Source organism: Podarcis cretensis, assembly GCF_951804945.1.
Source record: "Podarcis cretensis genome assembly, chromosome: 18".
Taxonomy (NCBI): Eukaryota; Metazoa; Chordata; class Lepidosauria; order Squamata; family Lacertidae; genus Podarcis; species Podarcis cretensis.
Window position 1 is genome coordinate 6,318,494 of NC_137188.1, and position 13,167 is coordinate 6,331,660.

At 48.5% G+C, this 13,167-nt stretch overlaps 1 protein-coding gene across 5 annotated transcripts in view; it reads right to left on the reverse strand.

Moving 5' to 3' along the window:
• Nucleotides 1-462: 462 nt before the first annotated feature.
• NCLN (nicalin) overlaps nucleotides 463-13,167 on the reverse strand; it is a 30,006-nt gene continuing 17,301 nt past the window's right edge. For 2 of the 5 annotated variants that reach the window (XM_079960697.1, XM_079960701.1), the window contains exons 9-15: nucleotides 12,972-13,162; nucleotides 7,259-7,346; nucleotides 5,822-5,860; nucleotides 5,532-5,695; nucleotides 2,949-3,002; nucleotides 2,005-2,083; nucleotides 463-1,072 (exon numbers count right to left, since the gene is read on the reverse strand). In XM_079960697.1, coding sequence (XP_079816823.1) covers nucleotides 1,013-1,072; nucleotides 2,005-2,083; nucleotides 2,949-3,002; nucleotides 5,532-5,695; nucleotides 5,822-5,860; nucleotides 7,259-7,346; nucleotides 12,972-13,162 — 675 coding nt within the window. In that variant the 3' untranslated portion in view covers nucleotides 463-1,012. The remainder of the gene's footprint in view (nucleotides 1,073-2,004; nucleotides 2,084-2,948; nucleotides 3,003-5,531; nucleotides 5,696-5,821; nucleotides 5,861-7,258; nucleotides 7,347-12,971; nucleotides 13,163-13,167) is intronic. The other 3 variants (XM_079960700.1, XM_079960698.1, XM_079960699.1) reach the window with 3 other exon arrangements.

Sequence of the window (13,167 nt, forward strand, 5' to 3'; positions counted from 1 at the left end):
TCTGGTTCGCCAGAAGCAGCTTAATCCTGCTGGCCACATGACCCAGAAGCTGTACGCCGGCTCCCTCGGCCAATAAAGCGAGATGAGCGCCGCAACCCCAGAGTCGGCCACGACTGGACCTAATGGTCAGGGGTCCCTTTACCTATATTGCAGGTTGTGAGTCAGAGGTGGGTTTTGAGTCTGGACCAGGTGGGCTAGGAAAGCCTTCCCCAGGTGCCCAGAGAAGGAAGAATAGGCAGAGCTGAGTAAATATTGAACATTACAGCTCTGGCCGCTCTCCTAAAGAGCTTCCCCTTCTCAGCACCCGCGTTTTCATCACCCTCCCCACCAAAACTAGGTATTAACCACCCTTACTCCCCACCCACCCAGCTGCCACATCCATGTTGCAAACCCCACTTAACAAACAACACCCTAGATGTCAGAAAGCTGAGATATCAGAGACAAGAAAGCTCAGGAGGAAACTTCGCAGTAGTTCTCTTTTAATTTACATGTGCACATCTTTTTTTAAAAAACGAAACAAAACACAAACTGACCCCCCAAAGCACCCCCTTCAAGTTCTCCATCTGACAGGCAGGCCCCCGCCCATCCCACCAGCCCAAGGCTTCCACCCCCAAAGCTTAAAACCTATGGCACATGTGTTGCCTGCTTCTCGTACAGCAGCTTTGCACTTATGGAAATGTCAGAGGAAGATTTCCAAGGGAAGGCGGGAGTAAGGAAAGAGAAGACAAAAAAGAAGAAGACACCCATTGTTCAGTTTGGAAGCAATGGTGTGTGTGTGTGAGAGAGAGAGAGAACGCCTGGGGCTCTGTCCCGAGGAAGGGGGTGGGGGAGTGGGAGGGGAGAGCAATGCAGGCCCGCGAAACGCAAGGGAGTGGAAGGGCGTTTTCTGTCCCGGCTTCTGCCTCCTGCTCCAGTGTCGCGAAATGGAACGAGGGAACGAGCAGCAGTAGCATCCAACGCAGCGCTGGTCCGGACGGGCTCATTTCCATATGGTGGTGCCTCTGGAACCCTTTCACTGTTGCTTGGATTTCAGGGACAGTCTCTGCACCAACCTGTAAAGCAGACTGAAGTGCTGGGGGGGGGGCAGGGAAGGGGGGCACACAAGCAGAGAGAGAGAGAGAAAGAGAAACAGACAGTGAGTGGGTGGCTCTGTATCTTCAAGATGAATGCTGAAACGGGCAGAGGGGGTGGGAGAAGTGTTTTCGAATCTGGCAGGCTGCAGCCACATCTGCAACAGAGGAGCATGTCTGTTGCGCCACAATGAAACGTCCTATGGGAGCTGCAAGGCTTTCTTTGCTATAGCTCAATTCCCCACCCTTGGCCAGACCACCCACCCATATCAAGTTAGGGAGACGGCTTCGGGTGGATCACACCCATTGTCTCAAAAACCTGATTTGTATGCCAGGATCTGGAGCACTGTGAAAGTGGTTCCATAAGGCCAATGGGAATCTACACTTGTTTTTTCTTTCTCTGGCACCCCACCCCAAAGCAAAACAATGCCCGGCAAATCGAAAATGGAGGGGAGTTTTTAAAAAGCCATTTGATATAGAAGAGTCAGGGGAGAATAATCTGTTCAGAGTTTAAAATTCTCCTCGGTTAAGTCTCACTCCTATTTACACCGTGCACACAACCCAAAATTTGTTCTGTGCATGAAATGAAATGAAATTAACAGGAAGGACAAAAAATGTAGCCCCTGAATAGTTTTCCTTTCTGTCTGCAAGTATTCAAGTTCCCTTGCAAATGTGAGGACTGGAAAGGTTAAAAAGGACTCTGTGCACATTAACCTGGCTTAATGAACTGCTAACAGATAGCCTCCATCATGAAAAGGCATGGAAGCCAGCACCTATTAAGAGGTGGAGGCAAAACTCAAAAATGTGGCAAAAGAAGCTTCTGAATAGACTTTGCCCCAACTCAGACAAGCCCTGGGGAAAAGAGAAAGTAACTGCCTTGATTTCCTCCTGAAATTTGTTTGAGAGAGGCCACCACGGTCTGTTGCACACTCACCTGGACAGCAACATAGGCTACCCCGAGATAGGCGGCAATGCAGAGAGCCAGGAGGAGATCAAAGATGGCAGGTTTGACCCTGGAAAACAAGCCAAGTTTAGACGTGCGCACATTACGGAGTCCCTTAAAGCGCACACTTCACGCCCTCCTGCGCTACTTCCACAGAAATCGGTGGATTACAAAGTGAATGAGTAACAGGAATACAAAGTCACCCTTTGAAGAGGGGAATGTTTTCTACTCTGCCAGAGCTGAGTTCAGGTGGGTGCTACTCAGAAAGGCCCGTACCAGCTCCTCTCCCAGGGTGCCCTCCCCTCTTCTCTCTCTGGAAAAAAGAGTGTCCAATTTGCAGTGTCTGCCCCTCCCCACACGTTCTCCTACGAAATGTGCTCAGGGTCAGGTACACCAACAGTCTGAGAAGGATTGGTTCTGGCCCCTCTTTGTTGGGTGGGAAACAGGTGGTGCATGGGAGGGGGCACCCAGCCCCGTCTGCTGGATTTAACCCCTATTTAACACCTTCTGCAACCTGCTGGCTGGGGATGATGCCATCGCAGGCCATAACATCTGGCGAGTCCCAAGTTTGAGAAGGCTGCCTTGATAGGTTGGAAACACAGAGTTAAGAGTGTGTAAGAGAGAGAGGAGAATAATGGCTGGGCAGGAAGGAGGAATCTCTTGAAGTTTCCTCCTTGGCTGGCAGATCCTCAGAGCCTGTGCATTCAAAGCAGGGCAATGCCAGCAAGGTGGGAGAAAAGGCAGACCACATTCCTGGGCAAGAGCCCAAGAGGAATCTGCACAGAACATTTCCCAATTCTTTCTGTGGGGTAACAGGTTGATATTAAGATTTCTTCCTCCCCACCCCACACAGGCCAAGCCCTAGAAACACAGGCCCTTGAGGGGGCCTCTGATCTCAGGGCAAAGAAATACAAGACAAGGTTGCCTGCACTTACCTATAAGCATTCATTACTTGCTTCAACTGGTCGTAGAAAACAAACTCGGGGTCCCTGCATGGGGTTTGGAAAAAGAGGGGCGCCGAATTAACTTGTTAATGTTTTTAAAACAGTTGTGCCTTTGAAAGTCACAACACAGAAGCTGTAGAAATACACGGGGGTGCCTTATGTAGAGAGTCTGATCTAGCTCATCATAAATACTAATACAGTGGTACCTCGGGTTACATACGCTTCAGGTTACATACGCTTCAGGTTACAGACTCCACTAACCCAGAAATAGTGCTTCAGGTTAAGAACTTTGCTTCAGGATGAGAACAGAAATCGTGCTCTAGCAGTGGCTGCAAACGCCGGCAGCGTTAAGATAAATTCAACAGTATAAATAAGTTTTGATGGATGTAGTAACGGAAAACCGATCGGTATAGTTTTTGTAAAATATGCAGGAATTTATGATATGCAGAATGAACCATGGAAAGAGAAGGGAAGTCATTGATATCTTAAGCATGTAAAATGTTTATCTGAAATTGTAAAACTGAAAATTTAATAAAAATTGTATTTAAAAGGCATGGCACACAAGGAGAAAAGAACAGAAGGGAGGAGGAAAGAGCAGTCTGAAGCCAGAGTTATTAAAGTTCCTCTTCTTCTACCACGGTTAAGAGCAGCAGCTCCCCACCGATGTCCGTGGCAGTTCTGGGTCTCCTGCCCCTGATAATGAGCTCCCCCCCACACACCCCTGGAAGCATTCGTCCTCCACAGACGAGACCCAGGGTGACCAGTCTGGGACGCCACAGCAGATTCTGTCGCACCGTCTGAGTCTTGAGGGCAGTTGGAATCCTCACAGGAGGAGGATGGGAGCTTGGTGGGGCTGGTTGCCTGTTCCTCCCCAGGAACACTTTTCCTCTCGGGTCAGATCCAGCAGAGCTGGCAATGGGGAGCAAGGCAGCTCTAGCCGCACAGCTCTTCCCTCAGGCAGCTTAGTTAGATTACAGTGGTACCTCGAGTTAAGTACTTAATTCGTTCCGGAGGTCCATTCTTACCCTGAAACTGTTCTTAACCTGGAATGTTAGAAGGATGCTGGAATGAAGTTTTGTGGTTTAGCAGTAATGCTATAGAAATAAGTAAAATCGGATTATGAATAGGTGAGAATGTAAAGTCACAACGTATTAAGATGAATTATTAAGATAAAAGTAAAGATGGAAAGGATTTGCTGAAATTGCTAATTGAATTAGAATACAAAAAAGGGAGGTGTGAGGAGGTCAGGGAAACAAGTAAATGAAAGACAAGACATGGAAAGATTGAAATGTTTTCAATTGTTTTTTATTTTTCTGTATTTTTTGTTTTTTGTTTTTTTTCTTTCTCATTTCTGTAACTTTTTTTGAAACTTTAATAAATATTATTTTTAAAAAATAAAAAAAGAGAAACTGTTCTTAACCTGAGGTACCACTTTAGCTAATGGGGCCTCCCTCTGCTGCTGCGCCACCGTTGCGCAATTTCTGTTCTCATTCTGAAGCAAAGTTCTTAAACCGAGGTACTATTTCTGGGTTAGCAGAGTCTGTAACCTGAAGCGTCTGTAACCCGAGGTACCACTGTACTCTGTTACCCCAAAGCTCCTACACCTCTTGGTAGTGCTAGATGCACAGATGTTGGTTCAGTCACACACCTTGTAGGAGAGCAAGCTTTGTTTCCTGCTACTCCAGAGGGGAGAACCTGAACCAGTGGGTTCAAACACAATGAAAGGGGATTCCAGCTTAATATTAGGAATAACTTTCCGAGGGTTAAGAGCTGTTGGACAGTGGAACAGAAAAGCTCGGAAGATGGTGGTGGCCTTTCCTTCATGGGAAGATTTTAAGCACAGGTTGGATGGCCATCTGCCAAGAATTCACTAGCTATGACTCCTGCATTGAAGGGGTTGGCCTAGATGCCCTTGGTAATTTCAAACATTCATTTCAATTCATTATAAATCATTTCCCATTACTCTTTTACCTTGTTACATGTCCATGCCATGCTTTTCTAAGGGAGTGACGAATACAGTGGTGCCTCGCAAGACGAAAAGAATCCGTTCCGCGAGTCTCTTCGTCTAGCGGTTTTTTCGTCTTGAGAAGCAACCCTATTAGCGGCTTAGCGCTATTAGCGGCTTAGCGGCTATTAGCGGCAAAGCGGCTAAGAAAAGGGGGGGGAGCGGAAAAAATCGCAAGATTCACAAGATGCTTTCGTCTTGCGAAGCAAGCCCATAGGGAAATTCGTCTTGCGAAGCGCCTCCAAAATGGAAAACCCTTTCGTCTAGCGGGTTTTTCGTCTTGCGAGGCATTCGTCTTGCGGGGCACCACTGTACTGGTTTTTGTAAGCCACTCTCAAAGCTTTTCTGGCTAAAGAGCAGAGTATAAATGCCATCAATAAATAAGAAACCAGCTGGGCCCTGAACCAGGACCACCCAGTCTTTCCCGGAGATGCTTTTTTACTAGGTCACCTCTCTGTGTCAGCCTGTCTCTAACCATATCAACAAGGCTGTGTGTGTGTGGATATTGAGGGAAGTTAAGAGCACCAGAGCAGAACAGGAAAAAGAGGAAAGGGCAGCCCTGCTCTTACCGTTTGTCTGCCTTCACGTGATGCTGCTTGACGTCTTTCAGGTAGCGGCTCATGTAATATTCCAGAGTGTTGATGAAAGTGCTGTCTTTGTCGACCAGCTGAGCGGCCCTCGGCTGACTGGTGAGCCAGTCCATCACAGACTCCATCTGTTCCTGCTGGATCTGCTGCAGAAGCAAGGGGGTGGGGAAGGGAGACAGGCAGTCGGTCTGCTCTGCAGGTTAAAACCCACACCACCCTCAAGCTTCCCCTTGCTCTGTGGGGAAGAGACCCCACTAGCTAGGCATGCTTACCATCTGTTCTGTGAAGACCTGGAGGTCAACAGGTACTCCCTAGAGGAACAGATACAGTGGAAAGTTTTCATCTATAAAGCACACTTGGAATTTTAGGCATCCTGCTATCTTTTTGGTTTTTGAAGGCAGCCCCTGCTGATGGGCTTTCAGTGCAAGAGACACAACCCAAAAGGGGAGAAGGACGGGGAGGGAAGAGAAAAACAAGCACGCTCAGGCACCAATTCTTAAAGTTATGTGATGTGGGAGCAAGATGCCCGTTTCCTAATTTTGTTAGCAGCAATGAATGAATACCAACCGCAAATAAAGGTAAAGGTAAAGGGACCCCTGACCATTAGGTCCAGTCTTGACTGACTCTGGGGTTGCGGTGCTCATCTCGCTTTATGGGCCGAGGGAGCTGGCGTAGCTTCCGGGTCATGTGGCCAGCAGGACTAAGCTGCTTCTGGCGAACCAGAGCAGCGCACGGAAATGCCGTTTACCTTCCCACCAGAGTGGTACCTATTTATCTACTTGCACTTTTTGTGCTTCCGAACTGCTAGGTGGGCAGGAGCAGGGACCGAGCAACGGGAGCTCACCCCATTGCGGGGATTCGAAACCACAGCCCTAGGCTCTGTGGTTCAGCCCACAGCGCCACCCGCGTCCCTACCAGCCGCAAATAGTGTTAGGCAAACCTGGCAGCGTCAAGGTTTTTGGCCTTGATCGCTAAATACAAGTCAAACAAGTGTGCTAAATTAGACCACTCCCTGGGAAAACAGAACAAAAAATTCCAGGGCAAATCACCCAATTCAAAATTTTCTGGGAAAGCACACGTCACTGCTCATGCTATAAGTGCAAGATCATGTGAGGCACGCCTGACCCTGGGTTTCAAGCCAGGCAGGCATGGCTTCTTCCAGAATAGCCTTTCTGAACAACCTCGCAGCCCTCAACGGTCAGTTCAGTGGCTGCTGAGCACACTTAATCCATGTTGTGCTGTCTTGGGTTGGGTTTTTCTGGTCCCTCATTAGGGCTCCCCCCTCCCTGCGAGCATAAAATTTATTTTGCTCCCCATGGAGCATGCTAATATTCCCTCCTTGTTTCTCAAGAGCCTTGTTTTGGCAACATGCTCCTCGTAACTTAGCACCTGAGTGCGATGTTAGTGTATCTGATAATAACCACCAAGAACAGGGGTGGTTTAGGGGAGGAAAGGAACCAAATGGAGCTGGTCTTTCAGAATGGCCCCGTTGCCCCTTCTTTCCAGCCCAGTCAAGTGGCAGCTAACAGCTAACAGTTGACAGAGTGGGTCCTGCTGCCCCTCGGCTGCAATCGGTGGATTGGCTGCTAACAGATCTGGGAGGGGGAGAGTCAAATGAGGAAATGTGATGGGGCCACACCGAGCCTCTTCCTCTGCTGTGGCTGGCAAAAACTGCCTGGGGGAGAGCAGATGTAGAGAAAAACCCTCACCTTTTCTGTTAGGTTGTAGATAACCCGCGTCAAAGCCTCCACAACAATGCGGGTGTTGCGGGTTAGAATTTTGGGGTCGACCCGTGCCCTGCAAAGGGGAAAGGCAACAGCGGTGTCAAGAACATCTTTTCCTGGGAGGGAGGGAGAGCAGGCATTTGAACGACCGCCTACCAAGTTTCATGCAGTCTTCCGCCAGCAGTCCCACCTGAGCCCGAGGTCTTTAAAAAGGGACAACCAGCCCATGGTCCTCATAAAGGTGGAAGGGAGCATGCAAACCAATGTTTTCCCTCAAAAAAGGGAGCAAGGCCCATACGACACAGTTCATACAGCTGGTTATCCCACCCCCCACCTTAACAGCAAGCGAATCTGGAGATGTTGAAGCCTTGGGGTAGAATTCCGGGGGGAGATACTCCCAACTGCAGTGGTAACTTTCAAGATCTGATGGCTGGCTGTGCTTGTTTTCCTCCTCCCTTTCCAACCCTTTCCCCTTTCGGCAAGGAACCATTTCAGATAACCAGGTGGCTGGGAAGGGTGCGAATGCTGCATTTTTAAAAAACGCTCCTCCACATTAAGAATGCTATATATTGATTGAGGGACGTGGGTGGCACTGTGGGTTAAACCACAGAGCTTAGGGCTTGCCGATCAGAAGGTCGGAGGTTCGAATCCCCACGACGGGGTGAGCTCCCGTTGCTCGGTCCCTGCTCCTGCCAACCTAGCAGTTCGAAAGCACGTCAAAGTGCAAGTAGATAAATAGGTACCGCTCTGGCGGGAAGGTAAACGGTGTTTCTGTGCGCTGCTCTGGTTCGCCAGAAGCGGCTTAATCATGCTGGCCACATGACCCAGAAGCTGTACGCCGGCTCCCTCGGCCAATAAAGCAAGATGAGCACGGCAACCCCAGAGTCGGCCACGACCGGACCTAATGGTCAGGGGTCCCTTTACCTTTACATATTGATAATCTGGTTGTTAAAATTTCTCTCTCTCTCTCTCTCTATATATATATATATACAGTGGTAAGGTAAAGGTAAAGGTAAAGGTACCCCTGCCCGTACGGGCCAGTCTTGACAGACTCTGGGGTTGTGCACCCATCTCACTCAAGAGGCCGGGGGCCAGCGCTGTCCGGAGACACTTCCGGGTCACGTGGCCAGCGTGACATCGCTGCTCTGGCGAGCCAGAGCCGCACACGGAAACGCCGTTTACCTTCCCGCTGGTAAGCGGTCCCTATTTATCTACTTGCACCCGGGGGTGCTTTCGAACTGCTAGGTTGGCAGGCGCTGGGACCGAGCAGCGGGAGCGCACCCCGCCGCAGGGATTCGAACCGCCGACCTTTCGATCGGCAAGTCCTAGGCGCTGAGGCTTTAACCCACAGCGCCACCTGCGTCCTCATATACAGTGGTACCTCGGGTTAAGTACTTAATTCGTTCCGGAGGTCAGTTCTTAACCTGAAACTGTTCTTAAGCTGAGGTACCACTTTAGCTAATGGTGCCTCCTGCTGCTATGGCGCCGGAGCACGATTTCTGTTCTTATCCTGAAGCAAAGTTCTTAACCCGAGGTACAATTTCTGGGCTAGCGGAGTCTGTAACCTGAAGCGTATGTAACCTGAGGTACCACTGTATATATATGAATGCAAGTATAGCCCTGATGGATGTGGTAAATGGCCCATTTAATCCAGCAGCCTGTTTTCGCAGTGGCCAACCAGATGCCCCAACAGGAAATCTGCAAGCAGGACCCAAACACAAGAGCATTCAGAAGCATCATTGCCTCCAACCATGGTCTAATTCTTTTTTAAAGCCATCCAAGTTGGTGGCCCTCCCTATCTGCTGTTTAACTATGTGCTATGTGTTAACTATGCACAGTAGGAAAGCTAGGACACCAGTTGTTGTTGTTTAGTCGTGTCCGACTCTTTGTGATCCCATGGACCAGAGCACGCCAGGCACTCCTGTCTTCCACTGCCTCCCGCAGTTGGGTCAGACTCATGTTTGTGGCTTCAAGAACACTGTCCCACCATCTCGTCCTCTGTCGTCCCCTTCTCCTTGCACCCTCCATCTTTCCCAACATCAGGGTCTTTTCCAGGGAGTCTTCTCTTCTCATGAGGTGGCCAAAGTACTGGAGCCTCAGCTTCAGGATCTGTCCTTCAAGTGAGCACTCAGGACTGATTTCCTTCAGAATGGATGCGTTTGATCTTCTTGCAGTCCATGGGACTCTCAAGAGTCTCCTCCAGCACCAGAATTCAAAAGCATCAATTCTTCAGCGATCAGCCTTCTTGATGGTCCAGCTCTCACTTCCATACATCACTACTGGGAAAACCATGGCTTTAACTGTACGGACCTTTGTTGGCAAGGTGATGTCTCTGCTTTTTAAGATGCTGTCTAGGTTTGCCATCGCCTTTCTCCCAAGGAGCAGGCGTCTCTTAATTTCGTGACTGCTGTCACCATCTGCAGTGATCATGGAGCCCAAGAAAGTAAAATCTCACTGCCTCCATTTCTTCCCCTTCTATTTGCCAGGAGGTGATGGGCCCAGTGGCCATGATCTTCGTTTTTTTGATGTTGAGCTTCAGACCATATTTTGCGCTCTCCTCTTTCACCCTCAATAAAAGGTTCTTTAATTCCTCCTCACTTTCTGCCATCAAGGTTGTATCATCTGCATATCTGAGGTTGTTGATATTTCTTCCGGCAATCTTAATTCCGGCTAGGGATTCATCCAGCCCAGCCTTTCGCATGATGAATTCTGCATATAAGTTAAATAAGCAGGGAGACAAAATGCAGCCTTGTCGTACTCCTTTCCCAATTTTGAACCAGTCAGTTGTTCCATATCCAGTTCTAACTGTAGCTTCTTGTTCCACATAGAGATTTCTCAGGAGACAGATGAGGTGATCAGGCACTCCCATTTCTTTAAGAACTTGCCATAGTTTGCTGAGGTCGACACAGTCAAAGGCTTTTGCATAGTCAATGAAGCAGAAGTAGATGTCTTTCTGGAACTCTCTAGCTTTCTCCATAGTCCAGCGAATGTTTGCAATTTGGTCTCTGGTTCCTCTGCGCCTTCGAAATCCAGCTTGCACTTCTGGGAGTTCTCAGTCCACATACTGCTTAAGCCTGGCTTGTAGAATTTTAAGCATAACCTTGCTAGCGTGTGAAATGAGTGCAATTGTGCGGTAGTTAGAGCATTCTTTGACACTGCCCTTCTTGGGGATTGGGATGTAGACTGATCTTCTCCAATCCTCTGGCCACTGCTGAGTTTTCCAAATTTGCTGGCATATTGAGTGCAGCACCTTAACAGCATCATCTTTTAAAATTTTAAATAGTTCAGCTGGAATATCATCACTTCCACTGGCCTTGTTATTAGCAGTGCTTTCTAAGGCCCATTTAACTTCACTCTCCAGGATGTCTGGCTCAAGGTCAGCAACCACACTACCTGGGGTATACGAGACATCCATTTCTTTCTGGTATAGTTCCTCTGTGTATTCTTGCCACCTCTTCTTGATGTCTTCTGCTTCTATTAGGTCCTTTCCACTTTTGTCTTTTATTATGGTAATCTTTGTACGAAATGTTCCTTTCATATCTTCAATTTTCTTGAACAGATCTCTGGTTTTCCCCATTCTATTGTTTTCCTCTATTTCTTTGCATTGCTCGTTTAAGAAGGCCTTCTTGTCTCTCCTTGCTATTTTTTTGAAATCTGCATTCAATTTCCTGTATCTTTCACTATCTCCCTCGCATTTTGCTTGCCTTCTCTCCGCCGCTATTTGTAAGGCCTCGTTGGACAGCCACTTTGCTTTTTTACACCAGTAAGAACTGATAATTACATGCAGGGCGTTTGCCACCCCAAACTGGTGTTAACAGGGGGAAAGGATCTTATCACCCTGCAGGTGTTGCCGGACTACAACATCCCATCATCCCTTTTGGGTGCTGGTGCTGACAGCGGGTTGAGTCCCAACAACATCCAGAGGGCCAGCATGGCTTCGTCACTCCTACTTCATACCAAGACTGAGGGCCAAACTGGAAGTCACCACTGGCACACTTTTCACACACAACGCAGGGCATGCTACTGGACTTGCACAAGGAATTCCGGTTCCGGAAAAACATACAAAGCTTTTCGTACAAAATGCCTCTACACCCACCCACTGCTACGTTGCAGTGAGGCGGGGAGGGAGACAGAGACAGAAAGAGAAACGATAGAAGAGCCGAAGCCTGCCCTGCCAGATCATAGAGCATTCAGACATGCAGGCTCTTTGCCTCCCAGCCAGAACTCGTGGGATTCGTGTTTAGAAGACATGGCAACAGCTTATGTGGTTTAAGAAAGGGAAAATGGCTACACTTCCCCCTGCATAACTTTTGTCTGCCAACAGGTAATATTAGGTCTCCACTGCTAAATGCAATCTCTTTTTTTTTTAATACATATTTATTAAGGTTTTTTGAACACAAATGCGCAAATGATAAACAACATTACTTATGTCATAACATAATTTCGTCACTTCTTTGGACTCCCTCACATCTCCCGCTCCCACTTACATCGTTGCAAAAAAAATTTTCCCAGCAAATTACCCACTTGTTTACAATCTTATCTCCGCTCATTTAAATAAAATCTAGCAATTCTCCAAAAAATTTATATTTTCCTTAATCTCACTTATCGTCAAAATCAGATCTAATTCAGTGGTGGGCAGTTATTTATGATCTAGCATCCTTCTTAACATTCAACCAAATTACAATATTTTTGTAAATAAATCTTGAATTTCCTCCAGTCCTCCTCAACCCTCTCTTCTCCCAGGTCTCGGATTCTACCAGTCATCTCGGCCAGTTGCATATAGTCCATCAGCTGCATCTGCCACTCTTCCAGTGTGGGTAGATCTTGAGTTTTCCAATTCTTAGCGATGAGTATCCTTGCTGCCATTGTTGCATACATAAAAAATGTTCGGTCCTTCTTTAACACCTTCTGGCCGACAATACCCAGAAGGAAGGAATGCAATCTCACATGTTCAGCTCCTGAGCCAAGTGGCAGCCCTCCAAGTCTATGCCCTATGGAATGGCTGTAAGCTTAATGACAGAGTACCTGCTGTGCCAGCAAAAGGATCCAGGTTCAAACCCTGAATCTCCAGGTAGGGCTGGGGGGAAAGGTAAAAAGGTAAAGGACCCATGGACGGTTAGGCCCAGTCAAAGGTGACTATGGGGTTGCGGCGCTCATCTTGCTTTCAGGCCGAGGGAGCCGGAGTTTGTCCACAGACAGCTTTCCAGGTCATGTGGCCAGCAGGACTAAACCGCTTCTGGCGCAACGGGAGGCTGTGACAGAAACCAGAGCGCATGGAAACGCTGTTTACCTTCCCGCCGGAGCGGTACCTACTTATTTACTTGCACTGGTGTGATTTCGAACTGCTAGGTTGGCAGGAGCAGGAACAGAGCAACGGGAGCTTACTCCGTTACGGGGATTAGAACAGCCGGCCTTCTGATTGGCAAGCCCAAGAGGCTCAGCGGTTTAGATCACAGTGCCACCCACATCCTTGCTGGGAAAGGGCTCCAGTCTGAACCCCTGGAGAGCTACTGCCAGCCAGCGTGGGCAGTGGTGAGTTAATGGGCCCAAATGGTTTGACTCAGTGAGAGGCAGCTTCACGTTCCCTAATGAGTTCAAGGTTCGTTTTCTGATAATGATCCTCAGCTCATACATGCAAGCAGACCAGCATTTGAAAGCTACCGCCATCCCCTGCCAGCCCCTATTGCAGCCTCCTCACCCAGCAGCTGACCTCACGTCCATGATGCTCTTGCGCAGGCCGTCTCGGTGGCTCTCGAGGTGGGAGACGGTGAAGGCTGGGAGGCGTCGGATGGCAAAGCGCTCGTGCTCCCAGGCCAGCATGTCTTCTGCGAGGTTGATTTTCTTGTGCACCATGGAGAACCTCACCTCTGGGAACTGGCTGGCAACCACCTGGG